The sequence below is a fragment of the Phocoena phocoena genome, chromosome 14, assembly GCF_963924675.1.
Source record: "Phocoena phocoena chromosome 14, mPhoPho1.1, whole genome shotgun sequence".
Classification (NCBI taxonomy): Eukaryota; Metazoa; Chordata; class Mammalia; order Artiodactyla; family Phocoenidae; genus Phocoena; species Phocoena phocoena.
The window spans coordinates 32,558,936-32,580,693 of record NC_089232.1 but is presented as its reverse complement, the minus strand read 5'-3'; the positions used below and the strand labels follow the sequence as shown (position 1 = coordinate 32,580,693).

Here is a 21,758-nt window from a genome sequence, read left to right as displayed (position 1 = left end):
GCTGTACTAATTTCTCTTTCCTAAGATAGTGGGCCTCCACTTGGTCCAAATCTTATCCTTAGCCCACACTAAGAATTGTCAAAGGCTTCTGCGGAAGAAAGAAGCCAGTTACTGTCAGCTCACCTAGGAAGGACTTTTTCCTCTTTGGAATTTTAGATAATATAAAATTCTCGTTGCTCCCACAATTCTCTCATAAATATATTTTTAACCATTTATCAAGGGTTTTTTTTCTAGTTGTTAAAACAAGAGTATCTGTCTGCCATGATGTCCTGCACCCTTTTCAGAAGCAAAATACAAATATGCCTATTCTCGAGGAGAATAAAAACAAAATGCAAAGCCTTGCTAAGAATAATGATGTCAAAAATTGCTGCCGTTATTTCGTCAGTCTCTTTAAATGGGGGCAGAGTAGGGAGTAGTCAAGAGAAATTACTCAAAGGCCAGTGACTCACATGTACTAGTAGAAACTTTCATATCTATATCTAAATATATTTATATGTATGTATATTGTATTTTTCTTTTTCATCTGTTGAGCTGCTTGGTGTCACTGTTTCCACTTGAAGATAAAATCGTAAGATTTTTTTCTCCCTCATTAATTTTAATTACAGTTTAGAGAGACTCTTGGAGAATGTTAGATATGATTGCTTACTCTGACTACTGTTTTGCAAATAAGGGAATGGAAACAAAGAAAGATTGAGTTGCCTAAGACTCCAAAGCTAGTGAGCTCAAAACCAAGTCTCCTCTCTCCTCCAGTCCAGCATTTCTCTGTGTTGTGGCCTGATTCCACCATTGTTAGCGCTTCTAAAGTATTGATAGTGCTTGTCTTTTTAGCTACATAGCAAAATAATATTTTGGAGTTAAAAAAAAAAAACCAGACCCAGATAAAGTACCTTAAAGAAATCGTGAATTTTTCAAATCAACAAGATACTAGAAACTAGATTGTAGAAGCATGATATATATTTATATGTCCTTTCTTGTCACATTATCATTTTTAGTTAGGCAAAAAAACAGATCTAGTAAATTTATGTTGTATCATTTCTATAACTAAATTGATATAATGTCATGAGCTGTTTTTTCTTTAACAATATTGATTTGCAAGAATAAATTATTTTTTTAGCCATATACTGTTTAGTGCTGTTAGAAAATGATTTAAAGAAGACAGTTTGGGTGATACAAATTAACTTTAACACTTTATGAAACAGTCTCCATTTGGAGAAGTGCAACATGGGGCAGAAGACAGGAAGTTTTTATAGGATGAAGAATAAAGAACAAGGAAGAGAAAAATAGAAAATGTCTGATTGGCTGGGGCCCCATAGTCAACCTTGTTTGGGGTGAGAAGGAACAAAGAAATAAGTATAGAGCCGAGAATTGGTTTGGCCTGTGGGGATTGGCTGACTGGATACACGGTGTCTCTGGTCAAGCAGAGCATTTACAGGGACCTGAAAGTTATCTTAAGTTTCAGTTTGCTGACATGGCACCCTAGGCAGGCTCCATCTTGGTCCTAGATGTTTGTTTCAGTAGCGCTAGAATATAAGCCTACTGTATCAGAATGATAAAATGTTCTAAATTAGCTTGCTTAAAAGCAAGTTTTTAGGTAAATGCATGTCAGGTTTTCCCTGTAGCCATAGAAGAAAAGTATTGAAGCCTCACGGATCATAAAATAACCCACGAAATCACCCAGAAATTAATATATTTAGAAAAGTAAAGATATATATGTTTTAAAAGTAGAGTTGTGATAAGCCTGTATTCCATGATGGTTGACACATTTGGAAGAGAGATGAAATTCATGGGATAAAACATCTTTGTTTGCTTTTTATCTTTAAAAATTTGCCTTCACAAAACAGGATAAGAATTATTCTCAAGTTAAAACAAGTATTCTCTCAAGTGAAATACTAGGTTGGCTTTTAATTTGTTTGCTTCCCAATCTTACCTTCTAATCCCTTGAACGTGTCCAAGTCAGTTTCTCGTTTTGATAAATCTAGGTGATCTCAAATGTTGTATAAAACATTAAATAATCTTAATCTTATACTCTATCAGCTAGTACAACTTATCATGATCTCATGGTGTTGTCACAACAGTCTAGAAACTAAAGGAACCCCAAACACAAGGCTGATTTTTCCCAAGAAATATTTGCTGAGTTCCTGGGAGGTCTGAGAGACTTAAGTTCTGAATCTGAATCTATAGTAAAATAAAGATTCCCATAGCCCATATAATATAGGAGGTTGATGTTGAAAAAAGGACCTTTAATTATTAAATTTTATTTCTTCTAAAACTACAGGCATTATTAATATTTTCTCTGACATTATACTTTTAAAACTCTAACAAAGTTAAATCAACTTGAAAAATGATAATTTGAAAGAACTAGTTGTTATCATTTTCAGTATCTCACTCATTTAACCAGTTTTCTTCCCTTTGCGCTATACACTGCAGCCTGTCAGAAGACTCGTTCTGTTTAATGCATTTGATTAGCTTAAGGTACTTGTCTAAATTAGAACATTAGATACTTAATGTCCAGGATAATCCAGTGATTGCTGTGCTTGCCTCTGACCCACCTCCTCTGGTGCATAATAGGATTTTATTCAGTGCATTACTCCTGTTCTTATTTGTTAAATTAAGCACTAAACTTAAGATATATATACACTAAAATAAACAGAATCCATCTTCAACCAGCTTAGTGTAAAAATGTCAAGTCAAACACGTATATTGTCTTAGATTTACAAAACCTTAGGCAGGCATGTATTATACAAATGAAAGTGTTGTTGCCTTCATGTTTTCTAGAAGCCAATGCCCCATTTTTTTTAATATTAATTATAATACCTTCTAAGAGGGATGACATAAGGAAGTGTATCAGTCATCAACTATAAGTGCTCTCATTGTAGTGAATCTGCAATATGATCTGTATAGTGTGAAAAAACATAAGTGTTTTTGCCGCAGGCATAATTCGTTGATATTAAAATTACTATCTGTTTTTATTTGTTGATCCAGATTTATAGCTATGATCTAGTCTTTTCCTATTTTCTCTTTTATTTTCAAAGTGTTCCAAGTTATTGCAGTATTATCTTAATTGATCCTGTATGCAAATGTACACCTTAAACTACAAGATACTGATCTTTAGAAGCTGCTTAATTAAAAAAATAGGAATGTGTGTGTTTAGTGTAAATTCATATTATATTATTTGAGGCAAAATAAATAGGTTTTAATAGGGAAACTCTAATTGCCTCGTAGTTGAGATTCCCAGAAGCAGTCATGTGAGGCTGTCGATTATTTTATTTGTAGTTAAGAATAATCAAAGTTGATCACATTTTTATAGGATCTGCATATATAGGAAGTAACCTGTCATCACTTGCCACGCTTACGGTTCTTTAATCATATGTAAGAATACAATCTTAGAAGAAAGTATCTTAAAGTAAATGTTAATCACTGGCTGCACAGTTTTACCTGAGACTTGGCTATACATTTTTGTTTAACTTCATTTAGAAATAGCAGTAACAGCAACAAAAAAGAAGTAGCAGTAACAACATTGCTACTTGACATGTAATGTGTCATATAGCCTTGACAAAATGTGCTGGAGTGTCTTCTGTGGTTTTGTTTTTCTTTCTCCTTCATTTGAATATACGTTCCCTTTCATATTAATGTTTGTTTTTCTTTGTTATATTTAGTGTTAATTGCACATGTATACAAATTTTCAGAGCTCTCTTGGCAGAGATAGTAAATTGTAACGATTTTCAATTAGCAGATTGACTACTTTCTCTTATTTTATGCTGGCTTACTCTTTCAGTATTTGATAAAGACCATATTTGTTAATTTTCCTTTTTCTCCTAAATTTGAGACTTAGATATTTGAAAACATAGGATTCATGTTTTTGCTTTAGGTTTTAAAATAAGTGTTGAATTTCAGAAGTGCAGGATAAATTATTTTGGAATGAAAACATATAGTATGATCATTTATTCATTGAGTGAATGTTGAGCATCTGACGTACTAGTCAGTTTTGTAGAAGTTGATGTAAAACAGTACTTTAGGTTCATTTTTAAATTTTGAGTGGTAGGTTTGGTATTAAGTTATCCACTTTTCAGAAGTAAACAAAAATAAAAATTATTCTGTTCTTGTTACTGCCTAGTTAATCTTCAGGTAGCTCTTTCAGGTAGCTCTTTATGATGGAGAGAGAATGGGTTTTGAAATCAGCAGACTTAGGTTCTAGTTATGGTTATGCCAATTCTGTAGCAAAACTTTCAATGTCGTTTGATTCAAACGACAAAACTTTCAATGTCGTCGGCTTCAGCTCCTCATGAAAACAAGAAGGTTGGATCATTTGTGCTCTGGGGGCCTCCATTCAATAGTGGGGAAATCTAGAACAGAGAGAAATATAGTCATATTCATAAAGTCAGATCAGTTACATTCATGGCTACTCTTCCTTAGCCGCCTTTGCTGTCTCCTTTTTCCCAGCTGTAATTATTGCTGAGCCTTAGGGTTCAGTTCTTTGATCCTTTCCCTTCTCTGTTCTGTTTATTCCCTAGGTGAGCTAATTCAGGGTAATGGCTTCAGACTCAAATGTTTAAATGCCTGCACTTGGTTGTAAAATAGGTCAAACTTGTATCAGAAACAGACCTCTTGATTTTGGTCATGAAAACAACTCTTTCCCAAGTGTTCTCCACCTTTGTAAATGACTTCACCATTCACATAGTGTTTAGGCCCCAAACCAAGACATGCCCTTGATTCTTCTCTTTTCTTCACATCACGCATTCAATCCATCAGCAGTTCTTGCCATTTCAACCTTTAAATACATTAAGAACCTGACCATTTCCTACTTCCTCTACTTCAGTCGTCTTAGTCATAACCACCGTCATCTCTGACCTGGTGTACTGCAGTAGCTTCTTAACTGATATCCTTGTTTCTTTTCTTGCCCCTTAATAGTTCATTTTCCACACAGCAACGAGAGCGGTTCTCTAAAAATAAGTCATATCATGTTGATTTCTTACTCAGAATCATCCGATAGCCTCCCACAAAACTCTTTCCCATGGCTTACAGGTTCTTCTCTGACTTCATTCAGGACTTCTTTTCCTTCTCCCTCATTCTCCTTGAGCTATACAAATCTTTATTTTTCCAAATACCCTATGGCCATGGCAAATTTGAAGACATTTTTAATTTTCTCTTACTGAGTGTTCTTCCTTCAGATATGTATTTGTTATTCATGTGTCTATGTCATTAACACCAGAAATGCTTTTGAAAACGTATATTTTAAAATGTAACAGCTCATAAAAACCTGGTGTAGTTATGGGTGTATACGTCTACCTTTAGAACCCAAAGATTTAAAAAAAGTCCAAAAACAGGATTTTGAGGCCTGCTGAGTTACAGAAAATGCTATTTGTGGAAAAGGTTGATGTAAATCTTTTATGAATGAATTCTAAGTATTTCCATTCATTATTAGGAAAAAGTCCTGGGTGGAATTTTGCATTGTCCTTGAAAGTTATTTCAGATGTTCATATGTCCCCAAAGAGCTGTACAGTATTGCCACTTAGCGTTAACCCAGGGTTATATGAAAAAGACTTTCTGCTTTATTATTAATAACTGATTTTTAAAAATAGGATATGCACGGGCAAATGTTATAAAATATTCTATAAATATGTGAAATGCAATTGGGGAAATATTCAACAATAATAATTATATGTATTATTGAAGGAAAAATTCAGCTTTCTAGTGTTAGTTGGCAGTTACTTTTACTGGCATATAGAATTTTTAGACATTGTTGGCTATCTTTTTTTTTTTAATTTATTTATGGCTGTGTTGGGTCTTCATTTCTGCACGCGGGCTTTCTCTAGTTGCGGCGAGCGGGGGCCGCTCTCCATTGCGGTGCGCAGGCCTCTCACTGTCGGGGCCTCTCTTGTTGCAGAGCACAAGCTCCAGACGTGCAGGCTCAGTAGTTGTGGCTCACGGGCCTAGTTGCTCCGCAGCATGTGGGACCTTCCCAGACCAGGGCTCGAACCCGTGTCCCCTGCATCGGCAGGCAGATTCTCAACCACTGCGCCACCAGGGAAGCCCTGTTGGCTATCTTAAAGTAAAATTGATTTCTGTTTCTATAAAAATAGTTGACACCTGTAAAATGCTTAATGGCCTACAAATGTTTATGCACATCACTTCATTTAATGCTTCAAACAACGCTGTGTGAGGCAAGCAGTATTTTCCCTGCTTTACAGATGAGGAAGTGGAGACTTGGTCACAGGACTTGCCCTGAATCACATAACCAGTAAACTGTAGTTTGAATTCAGACTCGGTTCTTCTGCTCTCGAAACCTGAACCCCTTCCACAACATAATGCTGGTGATCTAAAGTTTAACAAGCCAGATGAGGACTGGTCCAAGTCACAGTGGCATCTGCCTCTTAAGCGTTTGTGAGGGACACACTCTGTGTTCCTGTTAACTGGAGTGACTGATTGACTAGAGCTAAGTGTCCTATGATGCTGAGCAGTCAGTATCTCAGGAACCTGATTGCAGTGGTGTCTGCTTAATATGGTTGTCGGATTTTCATTGTTTCCTGGGGAAGTAATATGAATTGTTAATGGCAGGAAATTCTAACATATTTCAGTCCTAGGTTTGTGTAAAAAGCTTCCGTGAGCACTTTGATTATTAACTTTGTAGGTGTGAATGCAGAGCAATTTCAGCACATTGACATTCTTTTCAGCCTAATGAGAATAGGCATTCTTTGGCTTATATCCAACAGAAAAACTGCCTTTCAAAGGATAGACTTCTGAAAACATCACGATCCATGGATTACAATTTCCAAAAAAAAAATTAACATTAATGTAAGAAAACTCATCAGTCTAGAAGTTATTAGAAATCGTGTTTTGTACCAGCCAATGAGAATTTTATTGCAAATGTTTTTTTTTTTTTTAAAAGATTGGCATTTTTATTTTATTTTATTTATTTGGCTCCGTTGGGTCTTCTTTGCTGTGCGCGGGCTTTCTCTAGTTGCGGGGCCTACTACTTAATTGATCCTGTATGATCCTTATTGATCTCTAGTTGCGGGGCCTACTCTAGGAACGGGGCCTACTACTCTTCATTGTGGTGCGCGGGCTTCTCATTGCGGCAGCTTCTCTTGTTGCGGAGCACAGGCTCTAGAGCGAAGGCTCAGTAGTTGTGGCATGTGGGCTCTAGAGCGCTGGCTCGGTAGTTATAGTACACGGGCCTAGTTGCTCTGCGGCATGTGGAATCTTCCCAGACCAGGGATCAAACCCGTGTCCCTTGCATTGGCAGGTGGATTCTTAACCACTGCGCCACCAAGGAAGTCCCACAAATGATTCTTTCAAGCTCTTTTCAACAATCATTTTCTTAAGAAATAATAGTATAGGTAGCAAAAACAAGGGCCTTTTTTCCTCTTAAATAGGAAAATAGAAAAGATTTCATCATTTTGGAAACTCATGTAAAGCCCAATTTTAAAAAAACCTCTTTTTGAAGGAAAAGAGTTGATTATATTGTAGTAGGTAGATAATTTATGAAAAATATAGTTGAATGCCACCTTGTAAAAGGTACTCTTGTAAGTGCTATAAAAGATATTTAAAAATGTAAGAAAAACTCATGACCTCCAGCAGCTCATTTGACAGATGATAATACACACACACACACACACACACACACACACACACACAAACACAAACATTTGTGTTGAAAATTTAGATGACAGTATAAGAAATTATGTGATAAGTACCAAATGGTGGATATGGACAAGATGTTCTGGAGATATTTCCCAGTAATTATCAGAGTTGTTTTCCTGCGCAAGGTACTTAGACAAGCAGTGTAGAGTTAGAAGAATATTCTTGGCAAAAAGGCTGTGAGCAGTATGGAGATTCCTTAAAAAACTAAAAATAGAACTACTATACGACCCAGCAGTCCCACTACCTGGCATATACCCCGAGAAAACCATAATTCAAAAAGAGTCATGTACCACAATGTTCACTGCAGCTCTATTTACAATAGCCACGACATGGAAGCAACCTAAGTGTCCATCAACAGATGAATGGATAAAGAAGATGTGGCACATATATACAATGGAATATTAGTCATAAAAAGAAACGGAATTGAGTTATTTGTAGAGAGGTGGATGGACCTAGAGTCTGTCATGCAGAGTGAAGTAAGTCAGAAAGAGAAAAACAAATACCGTATGCTAACATATATATGGAATCTAAAAAAAAAGGCCAGGAAGAACCTAGGGGCAAGATGGGAATAAAGACACAGACCTACTGGAGAATGGACTTGAGGACACGGGGAGGGGAAAGGGTAAGCTGGGACAAAGTGAGAGAGAGTGACATGGACATATATACACTACCAAATGTAAAATAGATAGCTAGTGGGAAGCAGCCGCATAGCACAGGGAGATCAGCTTGGTGCTTTGTGACCACCTAGAGGGGTGGGATAGGGAGAGTGAGAGAGAGGGAGAAGCGAGAGGGAAGAGATATGGGGATATTTGTGTATGTATAACTGATTCACTTTGTTATAAAGCAGAAACTAACACACCATTGTAAAGCAATTATACTCCAATAAAGATGTTAAAAAAAAAAAAAAGGCGGTGAGCAAGTGCCTATCAATGGCAAAAAATCAAAACCTTTTTTCCCCCGACGTAGAAATGAAGGATTGGGCTGCAAATAAAGGTGGAGGGACCTTGAAGGAGAGGATAATTTAACATTCAGAATACTTAACTTCTTTACATTTAAATTGCTCTGTAAACAAAACATGCCTAAAATTTGTTTTTGAGTGTGTGCTTTTGCGCATAAATGTGATGATACATTTTTGTTTCTGCTTTGGCTCATTTTCATATTGAAGTCTATCTATTCTGTGAGTTACAGCATCAAGAAAGAATAAAGTATTTTTGAAAATACCCCAAAACAGGAAACTTTTGAACCTGTCCCAGAGGATATTTTTTCTTCATTTTCAATGAATTAACTAGCAGAATCTCTATTGATATTAATTAATTAATACTTTTGTTTTAAATGGGAAGTTTGATCTCTAAGTTAAATGTGGAAAAGTACCAACCCAGCTAGTTTCTTCTGGTCTACATTGCAGTCTTAACACCTGCCTTTTAATAAAAATAGCAAGTTCTCCTAGGAAAGGATGGAAACTATTAGCAGAACCTCAGAGAAACAGCTTTTTCCCCTCTAAGGCAGATGAGAATCTGCACATGGAGCTGAAATTTTCTGAGCACAGAATTTCATAACACATATTTCTGCTCTTCCTTTTTGTAATATACCAGGGTAAACTTTTTTCCCTATTCGTTTATTCTGAAATGGCTTGCCTTTTCCTAGGTAGTGTGTGAGGTTAGATAATGTAAATGGAGTATGTGAGTGCAACTGTGTATGTGTTCCAAGATGATGGGGAACCTTACCTTCTGCAACTTTGGGATTGAACCATTACCTCCATCCCCACTGTGGTTTCTTTTTTTTTTTTCAATTGGGGTATATTTGTTTTACAATGTTGTGTTAGTTTCTACTGTACAGTGAAGTAGAGTTCCCTGTGCTATACAGCATGTTCTCAATGGTTATCTATTTTATACATATTAATACATATATGTCAATCCTGATACTGTGTCTTCATTTGGCCTTTTAAAAAAGTTACTCTTCCTTTCAGTCTTGCTAGCCTGACAGTGGATGTCCACAGTCTTTTAACTGGTGTTTGGTACACAAACTGTACTTGTCTCCATTAACTCACTTAGTTTCATTTCTATACTTTTTTTTTTTTTTTTTTTTGCGGTACGCGGGCCTCTCACTGTTGTGGCTTCTCCCGTTGCGGAGCACAGGCTCAGGATGCGCAGGCTCAGTGGCCATGGCTCACGGGCCCAGCCGCTTGGCGGCATGTGGGATCTTCCCGGACCGGGGCACGAACCCGTGTCCCCTGCATCGGCAGGCGGACTCTCAACCACTGCGCCACCAGGGAAGCCCTCTATACTTGTTTTTAAAGTCTGACATTTAGTTACTTGAGAGTTTCTAAAGCAGCTTTTGAAGGAGGCTCCAGTAGCAAACAATTAAGACCATATTGAACTTTTCAATAATCCTGCTCTGTTAAGGGCAAAACAGGAAAAGGTTAGGACTTCTAGGTACCTGAAGCAAACATGTATTAAAAGGAAGGAGGAAAAAGCCTTTAAATCTCAAATGACTGTAGATAGATAGATAATAATAATAATGAGGCATCTGTGTAGAATGTTAACACTTGAAGGATCTTGATGAAGATATATGGAATTTCTGTGTACGAATCTTGCCACTTTTCAGTAGTTTGACATTTTTTCAAAATAAAAACTTACTAGTATATTTTACCACAATAAAAAAAAAAAGATTTTAAAATGGTTACCAAAAACAATCTCAAAGGATCAGCAATTTTATCCAGATTATTGATGAAAATACCTTTGGTATTAATGTCCCCCATTTTTCTGTTCTTCCTCCCCTGATGTCCAACATTAATTGTACTTTAATAAAGACTGAATTAAACAAGTTAATTACCTGTGCCAGCATGTTCAGTGAGGAAAGATCTTCCCACGAAGCATCATGGCAGCTTTGTTCATTTGCAGCTCCCTTCATCACGTTTAAGTTATCCAGTTTATTTCTTTCAACTTTGAAGTTTCTTTTCCATCAAAAGGTCAAATTTGGGTTAATTACCCCAAACACACAATCTTTTTTCCAGTTTTCAAAACTATTGAGTTATGACCCCAGTTAATTGTGTGGTTGCACTCTTGTACTGTGTTTAATGCTCATATCGTAGGAGAAGTTACCCCAAAAGGAGAGATATTAGAGATATAAGAAACATCGCTGACACCTGACACAGAGCCTGGCATGTAATAAGTGGCTCATGCCTATTAGTTGGACCACTGATGAATGAATCAATGGCTAAGATTAATTACTTACCACCTACTGCGCCCTTAAACTGAGGACTTATTGTGTATTACTCCTGGATCCTCACAACAGCTTCATGTGAACTGTATACCTCAGCACATGTCTTCTGTCAGCGCTCCCCAGCTCTCCTTTGTCAGTGCCCTAAGAGAAAGGTACCCACCAAGTGGATCATGATAAACCAGTTGCTGCTTTGGGGTTCTGCTGCCTGGGTAGTTTTGTACTTTGTGGAGAATGTGTTGTATACACAGTGTACCCAAACATTTGTTTAATGAAATGATAGAAGCGCTCATCAATATATATAATCAAAAGTAGATATTCAAACAGTAGTTTCTGTTTGACTTTGAGATATGTTATTATAAATTTCTCGATGCAAACTGACTTTCTTGTTTTCTCATAACAGTTGATTGGTATTCTTTGGAGAGACATGACTTACATGCTTTTGTCTTTGGATTCTAGAAGAGCCTTAGAAGTATCCTTTTAGATATTACACACACAATTTGATATTTTGTGTTATATACTTTATATACTAATTTACCTCACATCTTTATATATGTGATATGTGGCATTGACAGTTTAGAAATACAGTATATTGTATTATATTTTATTTGTCTCATACTGCTTTTCTGTAGGATGTCAGTCATGAGGGTAGCACTTTATCTGGTTCATCACTCTGTCTTTGCATCTAGAAGTATGCCTGGCATGGAGTAGGCACTCAGTAAATGTAATTAAAAAGCAAATGCTTTGTACAGCATGGTGACTATAGTTAACAGCAACAACAATAACAAAGCAAATGCTTTTCAGTGAGAGGTTTACTGCTAATTTTATTCATAGGTTAGTGAGTGCTCTAGTTTAATTTAAACAGTCCTATTCCTTTTCAGTGATTGTCAAACTAGACCTTATATTTGCTTTCTTTCTTTTTTTTTCCCTTTTTTTTTTTTTTAAGGAAGAATCCCCAGCACAAGATAGAATATAGACATAGTACATTTCCAGGTAAGTAATTTTCCTTCAGGAAACTCCAAATGAAACCTTCAAATGGATTCTCCTGTTAAACCTAGATACAGTTTCCAGTTATTGTGAATTTTTAAAATCTCTGCTTCTGTGAATTTGTTGAATTGCTGATTTTAATAATTTTCTTAGATTTAATAACTGATGAGTTTTTATATAGCAGATGTTTTCTACAATCATTGTCCAACAGTATATATTTGCCTTGGTATCTGTTATGATTCTTTTGTTTGCAGGTACCTTAAAACAAAATCTCAAACTGGCCTGAACAATAAAGAGATCATGTTGTCTTCTATAACTGAAAAGTCCAGAAGCAAGGCTAGATTGGACAAGATTTGTTGCTTTGGCTCATTAATAATGTCAATAATGTTACCAACACCCAATTTCCTTCCATCATCCTGTCTTTAGAGGGGTGATTTTTATCCTAAGACTGGCTCCTCTCCCCACCAAGGAACTGTATGCATCCTTATTCAACTGGCTAGACTCCATTTAACATGGTAAACTCCCCATGTTTATATGTAAGGAGAGAGAGAGAACAACTTTGACTCTTGCTATTCCTAGGAAAAATCATAAAATTAACTTTTTTGAAACTGGCTTAGGTTACATTCTTATTCTTGAATTAATCACTGTGACCACTGATTAGTTTGTTCCATGCTTGGAACCAAGGCAGAGTCCCTTTCTTCAGAACCACAGAGATCCCCAGTAGAAGCTAGCTTTGGGGAAGGAGAAGGGGAGATAGACACCAGAGATGCAACTATCGAATGACCGTCATTCCTGTTTACATCAGTCTGTTTTACCTTCTGTTTCCCCTGCTTCTGAACTCTAATATTTTTTCCCGTTAACAAATTCTGGCTTCTTCGTATCATTTATATAATGCAGAGGCCAATTCAGCATCCAGTATTTCTGCCCACAGAGTGAGAGAATAAAATGTACTATCCAGGCTATGCCCACTTGCCTTTGTATATGTATAAACACAGCCAACTTGTAACCAAGTGATAAAAATAATTAATTTCACCACAAGGGAATTCTATTTGCTATTTCTTATTGAAACACACTTCAGTGCTTTAATACTGTGGATACAGATTTAATCACTTTCTCTGAGCTAATATGGTATGGAGTTTATATGTTATCCTTTTCTTTATTGGGGCTGTATCTCAAGCTATAGCTTTTATGGTTGTTAAATTAACTTTCCTTTGAACAATAATGTAATAATATTTGATTAAAACTCTATTTTATTGACAGATTTCAGCACTGCCCCATGAAAGAGCATTTGACACATTTGTATATCTTTACAGAACTAGGAACCATTTTCCTAAAACCGACAATATGCATCATATGGCATAGTTAAAAGTATCTGAATTTTCTTTGAAAAATCTCTTTGAATTATCATTGAAGTGTCTTCTGAATGAAGAACGTATTTTTAGAACAATTAACTTTTCTTAAAAAAAACTGTTTATTTTGTTGGAAAGACAGTTGTGGTTTTTTTTTAAGTATGATATTTTAATGTAACAGTTTAGCCTTATATATTTAATGTACTTTCAAGAGTTGTTATGTGGCAATATAGTCAGAATATCTCTTCCTACTCTAAAAACCTATAAATTAAGGTGTCTGGGGTATTTAAGTATTAAATGTTGAGGTCTCATATTTCTTAATTTAGAGATATCTAAAATAAAATGCTAACATACTTGTTTTTCTTATTTCCCAAATATTTAAAGTTTAACATTACCCAAGATCTTAATCTGATTTATGTAACACTCATTCACTCATTTATTCATTTATTATGTGTCTTCCAAGTGAGCAGAGTTACAGAGATACGTGAGAACCAGCTCTGGCTCTACATGCTTGGGGTGAGATGCTCTAAAATCTTGGAGGAAAGGGATGGAGCACTTTTTGCCAGGGTTTATCAGGGTGGACTTGATAAGGGAATTTTAAGTTGTTCTTTACAATGGTAGGATTTCAATTATCTTTGTTTCTTAGCTTTGCGTGGGTGGGTATAGGACATCCCAGACAAAGTGAATAATAGATGAGTCAAGGACATTGAGTAGAAAATGGAAAGTTGCGTTTGGAGTTAGAAGGTGGATCATTTTAACTGACAGGGAGAGTCTCTATAGTTACTGTGAATGATACTAAAGGGATGTATTGAAGTCAGATTATAGAAGCTCTTGAAAGCTAGACCAAAGAGGTATTGTGCACTGACAAACAATGGTGAGCCAGTATTTTACCCCTGATGATGAGCAGTCTGAATTAGAGTAGGGGAAGCCTTCAGGAGATCAGTTAGGTAGTTGAATAAAGGACCAGAACTAGGCTACCATGAGAGTAGGAAGATAAGATTGGATACAAGTGAGATTTTGAACTAAGCGTCAGTAGGATTTGCCAACTGATTGGTTGTGGTGTGGGGGGTGGGATGAGGTAAAGGAAATAGGAATGACTGAAAATTAAAGTACAGATTATCAGGAGGCTGGAGATGATAATAGAGATCAGGAGGAAGAACTAGGTAGTTTGTGGGTTTTTTTTTTTTAACACATGTTAAATTTGAGGTGGGGGTATCATAAATACATAATAAAACAGTAAAAGTTAATATAGACCCATATACTATATACCAAATACTATAGAATTTTATAATACAGAATAACTACATGAAATCCTTATTTAATTTCTGATTTGTAGCACTCCTAGAACACTTCAGTTTGTAAAGTTCTTCCACACATGTAACAGTTTATGCAGTGTATTCCAATTTTTGTAGGTTTGACTGCTATCATCTGTTAAGCTTCTTGTATATCTAATTGGTTTAAAATTTCACTAACTTTCCACACTTTTTCATAGTGCTGCAGTTTTAGCACAACATATTGAATACAAGAGTAATTAATGCCAGGAAAATTTTATTTTAAACTTTCTTAGCTGCCTTGCTTGTTGACAGCATTTGAAAGAAATTGTCGTCAGCATTTTATTACCTGATTATTGGAGTCATTCTTTCTGGCTTTGATTATTATGCGCTAGTCATGATTCTAGGTGATCAGTACCATTCATGACTCAAAATTTAGAATGTCCTACTGATAGCTATTTTCATATTTCTCTAGTTCTGCAGTTGTATGCACACATGTGCTTATGTAGACTTTTTTCTTTTCAGAAGTAGAAATTAAAAGATCTAGAAAGAAAGCTATTAAGGAAGGTTGGTGAAACTTAAATGAGATTCTTTAAACTGCTGCTTACTGTGAAGAAACCTGAGAGATTTTGGAACATATAAAAGGCTAACGCAATGGTGTTTTAAAAAAGAAATAAACTTAACGTATACTAAAGTGGATCAGACCTGCACAAACTGCTTTCCCAAAGTTAAAAATATGAATACCCAACTAGTAGCTTGGTCTTTAGTAGTAAAATGAGGCATTTAAAAATGTATATTCTTATAGTATGTAGTAAGCTTTCATCTTTAGAGATGCTGGGCTAAAGTATTTTTTCACTTAAATGAAAATTAATATCCTAACTAGTCCTAAGATATACTGGAAAAGAAAGGAAAATAAAACCTGAAGAATTATTGATGTTAAGCTGTAACGAGACATCTGTCTTATTATTGCCTATTACCAGAAAACTATTTGGAGAAAATCAGCAATTTGGAAAGATTTTTTTCTCCATGTAAAAATCTTCCAGCATGTATGTGACACAGTATACTCTTCAGTAGCTCTGCAGACTTGGTTCTTGGGATAAGACTTTGATGGTGAAATTTTAAATTGTACAGGAAATATTGGATACAAACTTCAGAGTTGTCATTCTGTTATTATAAATTCCTCTGCATAAGTAGAAAAGTCAGAAATTACCATATCCTAATACCAAATAGTTAATAGCATGTTGTTTCAAATATGTTAAAGAGTTTGTTACTTTTTCTAGAGGTTGTTATTTTTCATTATTATGGTAGAACAGTGTTACCCATCAGTTTTTTTAAAAAAGTGACAGCTTATTTCTCTTGTGCTGCTTTCAAGTAGTCAAGCTGTCAGCCTGTCTCTGCATTTCATATTCCTGTAGAGAAAATGAAAATTCCTGTTTTGTCCTTAAAATTAGAACTTTGGAGTTGGAAAGGATCTTTGAGGTCATTTAATCAACATCCTTTGATTCACAGATAAAAAGATAAATTCCATTAAATCCCTTGTTCATTGTCATGGGCTTCATGACGCAGATCTTTATACTTCTACCCTCCTAGTCTCTTTTTCTTAAACCATGCTATTTTTTAAAGAGACTTCTTGTTGGGTGAGGGGAATGGAACACCACATAAAAACAGCAAAAACTAGCAGCTAGAAACTTAAAAGTGACTTATGTGAAGATAGAGGAAAAATTATTCCTTCCAAGCTCACCTTGATTTGGAAGAAACAAGCTCACTTCTGATTTCTTAGACATGCTCAACAATTATATTTCAAATAAGGTAGCTGCAGTGTAAGAAAATGCTAAATGTAGGCTCTTATTTTTTCAAAAACGGTATTACGCTATTTAATTGTATGGAAATCTATTGGAAGTTACAACTACAAAAAATAAAACTACAAAAATTATTTTTTGCTATTGATTAAAAATATTAAACAGTTACTACTCCCTCTCCTGTTAGTTTTGTACTTCAATAAGCTTTTCACTAACCGTGGTGTCCTGTGTACAGTTTTGGGGTCTGGGCTTGGGATCTTCTATGATGTGACTCCCATGACTGAGTTGTCTGATTTTCTAACCAACAAGCTTCCTTGTGTGAGAGACTTTCTTTGAAGTTTTTGTGTAGCAAACAGGAGGGTTTATATGAACTTTACTGGCTTCATCACTTTAAATCCAGGTATTCAGATACCATGCTTCAGCTTGCTCAGAAAATACTTGCATGGGTGTTTTTTCTTGGTTTCTCTGAATTCCCTTTGCATAAAAACGTATTAATTGTTATGGTAAAGACAGGTATTTTATTCCTAGGTTAGGTGCTAGTCACATTTATTTCAGAACCATGCCTCCTGAGATTATTCCCACGATTCAGGAAATGATGAAATAATTCAGATCAACAGGTGCGCTGATTCAGAGCATTTTCCAAGTAAGGAAAGTTTCGTTATCTCTATGGCCCAGTTACACTGAAAGGCAGAAACTTATTTCTCTAAAAATACCTTCAGCACTTAAAAACAAACAAACCCTCCCACCTAGGTGGCATTTGTATTGTGGGATATTTAAAGTCACTACTACAGAATTTGCTACAAGAGGGCCCATTTATTAAGATTCCACAAAGATGTCAGCATTCAAAATCCTGAAATGTCGACCTGGGACCACTAACAAAGGACACAGAGCTGAGTTCCGGAACTGACTTGCCCTTCTCATGACTTTGGCTCTTTAGGTGCTTTCACTTAAAGCACAAAGTACCCGTTCTGGAATTTGACTACCAGCTACATTGAGTTCTGTTACCTATGGTTTTTTCAGATTCTGAACCTCCTGTTAAAAGAACATAAATGTGATGTTTATGTAAACATCAAGTGTAATGAAGATTTGATAGAGAAAAACAAATTTTTGATGAAACAAGTGTAAGTCTTCTGATAAATACATCCTTATCACTTGAACAAATGAGCCTACCCAGTTAAGTTGCTAAAGATTTCCAGTGTTCATGGAGGCTTAAAGCTCCTTCAATTAGCAGGGTTTAAATAAAAGTCTTTAATGTAATACATTGTGTTAACAGGCAGGCTCGTGATTAAAAGTGTAGATTGAAATAAGAAGGGTTTCTGTAAACTAAAGCTGTTCAGCAGTTGATTCACAAATGGTTCATTTGTTCATTCATATATTTAACAAACATATGTATATAAAGTACCTTATACGTGTTAGGCACTGTTGTAGGAGCTGAGGATACAATAGAGACGAAGCCTTGCTTTTGTAGTATTTCACAAAAGTGGACAGTGCACATGTTAACAATTATATGATGTCATGTAGTGATAATTGCTAAGAAGAAAAATAAAGCTTTGTAAGAGGACAGAATGGCAAGGGTGTGCATGGGGGTGGGGGCAGGTCCCATTTCAGATAGAACAGTAAAAGAAAGACTGTTAATTTGACATCAGAGCAGAAGGCTGAAGGAGAGAGCAAGCAGGTGATTCTCTGAGGGAGGAGTATGCCAGGCAATGGGAATGGTGCTTCAAAAGCCCTGGAGATGATCCTGCTTGGACTATTCAAGGAGCAACGAAGAGAGGGTAGGATTGGAATGAAGTGTAAGTGAAGAATGGTAGATGAGATCAGAAAAGCCAGAAGTGAACCAGTTTTGTAGGGTCTTGGAGGCCAAGAGCTACAGATGAGGACTTCAGATCTTATTTAGAGTGAGATAAAAAGCTATAGGAAGGTTTTCTGGCTTCTTTGTGGAGAACAGATAAGAGTGGAAGTAGGGAACCCAGTTAGGAGGATATTGGATTAGACCAGGAAGAAAATGGTGGTATAGGGACCAGGGTATTGGAGTGATGTGAGAAGTGGTGGATGTATTTTGACAGTACAGCCAATAGGATCTTTTGACATATTAAATATTACAGAGGATATTCAAGGGTGACTCCAAGGTTTCTTGCCAAAGCAGCTGGAAGGTTAGAAAGTTGGAGGAGTCATCATTCAGGATTGATAAGAGAATGACCAGATTTGGGTGAAGTACCTCAAGAGTTTTGTTCTGGAAATGTTGGGTTTCAGATTTCTGTTAGTCACCAAGTAGAGATAATACATAGGCAGTGAGATAAATGAGTCTGGAATTTCGGCAATGGTCAGAGCTTAAGGTATAACAAATTCGGGAATGTAGGATATATAACTAGGTGAAATCATCTAAGGAGTATGTTAGAGAAGAGATCCCAACCTGAAATTTGGGCACTCCAAAATTTAGTGGTTGGAAAGATGAGGAAGATACAGCAAAGGAAATGGAGAAGGAACAGCCAATAAAGTAGGAGAACCTGACGTTGTTTCAGCTTTATATATTTTTTTCTTATAAATCTGCTAAGATAATTTCAGAATTTGAAAGGAAGCTCTTTATTGAGATGTCATTAGTTATATATACGACATACTTCCAAGAGTAAAATGGACAAGAACAGAAATACTGCTGTTCTTCCCTCCTAACTCCCTTCCCCATCTGCAGACTACCCTCTAAATGTTTTTTTAATTGTATTCTATCATAAAAGTTATATGGGGAGTCGAGATTAGTTAGACATAAAACATGCCCTCAGGATGCTTACAGGAGATGATAAGTGTACAAAAATAAATATAACGCCAGACTTCCCTTAAGGAACTGGTGTGCTGCTTATGCCAATGAGAATTGTGTGAATTACTCTGTAGCCTTTTTAGCCTTGGCTACCAAGAAACTCGGGGAGAAATTTGATGCTCAATTTATATGAATTACGTTAAAAATTGAGGTTGACATACTTATATTCTGCTTTCTTTGTTCTTAGTTTCTACTTTTATTTGTATTTTTATTGTCTCATTATTACTGTTATAAGCTATCTCAAATCCTCTTGGAATGACTAGTGATTATTAAGAAAAATATAATCGTCTGGGCTATGGAAGTTAAGAAGACAGATAAATTACTTCTTTTGTCATCATTTCTCCCATCAAATTTTTTCCCCGTCAAATTTCTTAACTTTCATTTACATTATATCTATTATATATGAACATTTTAGGAAGAAGTTAGCTAAAGCATATACAAAAGTACAAACATTTTTAACCTATACATTTGCTCTGCATCACAGGGATTGTCTGCCATTCAGAAGACTTCCAGATAGAATCTTCCTACCTGTTTCTTAAATGCTCTACATCATCCTAGAGTCTCTTACTGCCTCATTTTAAACCCACTCTGTTGCTCACTGTGGAAAGAAAATAAAACAGAGTGGGATGAGGGAAGAAATGAGTTTTGAGACAAAAGAATTCTAGAATTGTAATTCTACTATTATAATGTTATTTAGAAATCTGTAAAGTCTAATGGCTGTTACCATAGTAATCCTAGTCTTATTGAAGCATGAGCTAAATTTTCCAAAGTTTGTAAGCTTATATTTCCTCATTTGGTCACAACCCTGGTGTGTCAATCAGATTGTGCTAGGTTTGCAGCGATAACAAACAGTCCTCAAATTTTAGTGCTTTACAACGATAAATAGGTGTATTTCTCCTTCATGTTACATGCATGCAGCTGCATGTTGGCTGTGGCTCTGTCTCATGTGTGTTCTCATCCTAACTCCAGGCTGAAGGATCAACCTCTGTCTGGGACACACTGTTCTCCTAGCAGAGGGGAAATGGCAATAGCAGAACCACAGAAAGGCCCTTAAGGCTTCTCCATGGAAGCTGTTACTTCCACTCACTTTTCTTTGGCCAAGTCTGATGTCAGTGGGGATGGGTATATAGAATCACATCACAGGGAGCGACAGTGAATAACTGGGACAAAAATACATTCTACCACAGTGGAAGGTAGGGTAGCATGAATATGATTATGATATTATTAAGGAACCATTATGAATCTCAGAGGACATTTTAGTCTTGGGAGCCTCATGGTAGGAAAAGTGAGAATTAAGCAGATGTTAAAAAAAAAAGTTAGAATTATAACAAATGAGAGCTTTAGCCCCCTTTCTAGAAATTTGTAGTAGTTAGCTTTGTGTTAAGTAAAATTAATTCTTCTTGGCAGAAAAGGATATTTTACAGTTAGATGTTTCTAATCCCAGGTTGAGTGGCAATTGTTGTGTCATGTACTAAACTGTTTTTCAGTGAGAAACATTTCAGATGAAGATGACAGTGTTGGCCAACCCAGTGAGTACAACCTGCATGACAGCGTTACAGATGATGAGGGAGAAGGATATGAGCCAACAGATGAAGATTCCGACTGGGAACCAGGAAAGGAAGACCTAGAAAAGGAAGATGTGGAAGGGCTTTTGAAAGAAGCGAAAAGGTTTATGAAAAGAAAAAAGTAACTCTTCTCTGCAGTAATATATGGCTCATATTTACCATTTCTTTGTGGAAAAATAATTCAGGAACCACGGAAGCACTTAAGTGATAATTGTTTTCCTTCTTTTTATAGTTATGACTTTACTATTGACTCTTTACAAGTGAAACACTGAAATGTCAACCTTCAGTGTAGTGGATGGAATTTGTTTTGTTGCTTTGCTTTTCTGTCCTATTTAAAGCATCTGGAAATAATAAGCAGACAGAGAGTTAAAAAGAAATAATTGATATTTTTCATGCACTTTTTGTGTTTATAATAAAACTAAAAGCCATAGGTTGCACAAAACATTGGTCTCTTTTCTTTTTTCCAAAGATTCTGTCTTTATATAGAATACTTACGCCAGTATAACCAGGCAGATTGCATAATTAGTGGGAAAGCATGCTTCTTTCATTCCTATTAAAGTAATTCTTCAAGCAGAACCAGGCTTTAAAAAATAACAGCCATCATATAATGGCTGTTATTTTTTCTAGAACCCTAGATGTGAGCTTTGCAATTTCATTTAGCACTTTTATTCTTTGAAACAGGGAAATCAGTACCAAATGGATACTGCAAATAGATTCAACTAGACTGTAGAAGAGAAATGTCCACCATGTTGGGGATGTTATTTTGTGTCCCAATTCTGTAATTTACTGTATGTCTGAGTTTAAAAGTTTTTAGGAAAACTCAAAGAATTTGACCATTTCTTTTACAAACTGAAGTCCTGCCTGATTATTTTAGCTCTCAATGTGCTGTCCTTATATTAAGAATAAAGACAGTATTTTTAACCATAATTTTCTCAAACGATATTTGTTCTTTTATCCTCAGATGAAAGTAGCAAGTTGTCTGCCAGCATTCAAGATGCTGGCCTTTTATTTCAAGAAGAAACTTCTTCTTCTCCAATTTTATGTAGTGTATCTTTTTTTTTTAAATTAATTAATTTTGGCTGCGTTAGATGTGGTGAGCGGGGGCTACTCTGTTG

The 21,758-nt window shown here is 35.9% G+C and overlaps 1 protein-coding gene across 1 annotated transcript in view; it reads left to right on the top strand.

The window, feature by feature from the left end:
• APLF (aprataxin and PNKP like factor) overlaps positions 1-20,768 on the top strand; it is an 86,183-nt gene extending 65,415 nt beyond the window's left edge. Inside the window, exons 8-9 of the mRNA XM_065891656.1 lie at positions 11,807-11,853; positions 20,566-20,768. Of these exons, the coding sequence (XP_065747728.1) occupies positions 11,807-11,853; positions 20,566-20,768 (250 nt within the window). The remainder of the gene's footprint in view (positions 1-11,806; positions 11,854-20,565) is intronic.
• The last annotated feature ends 990 nt before the right edge of the window (positions 20,769-21,758 follow it).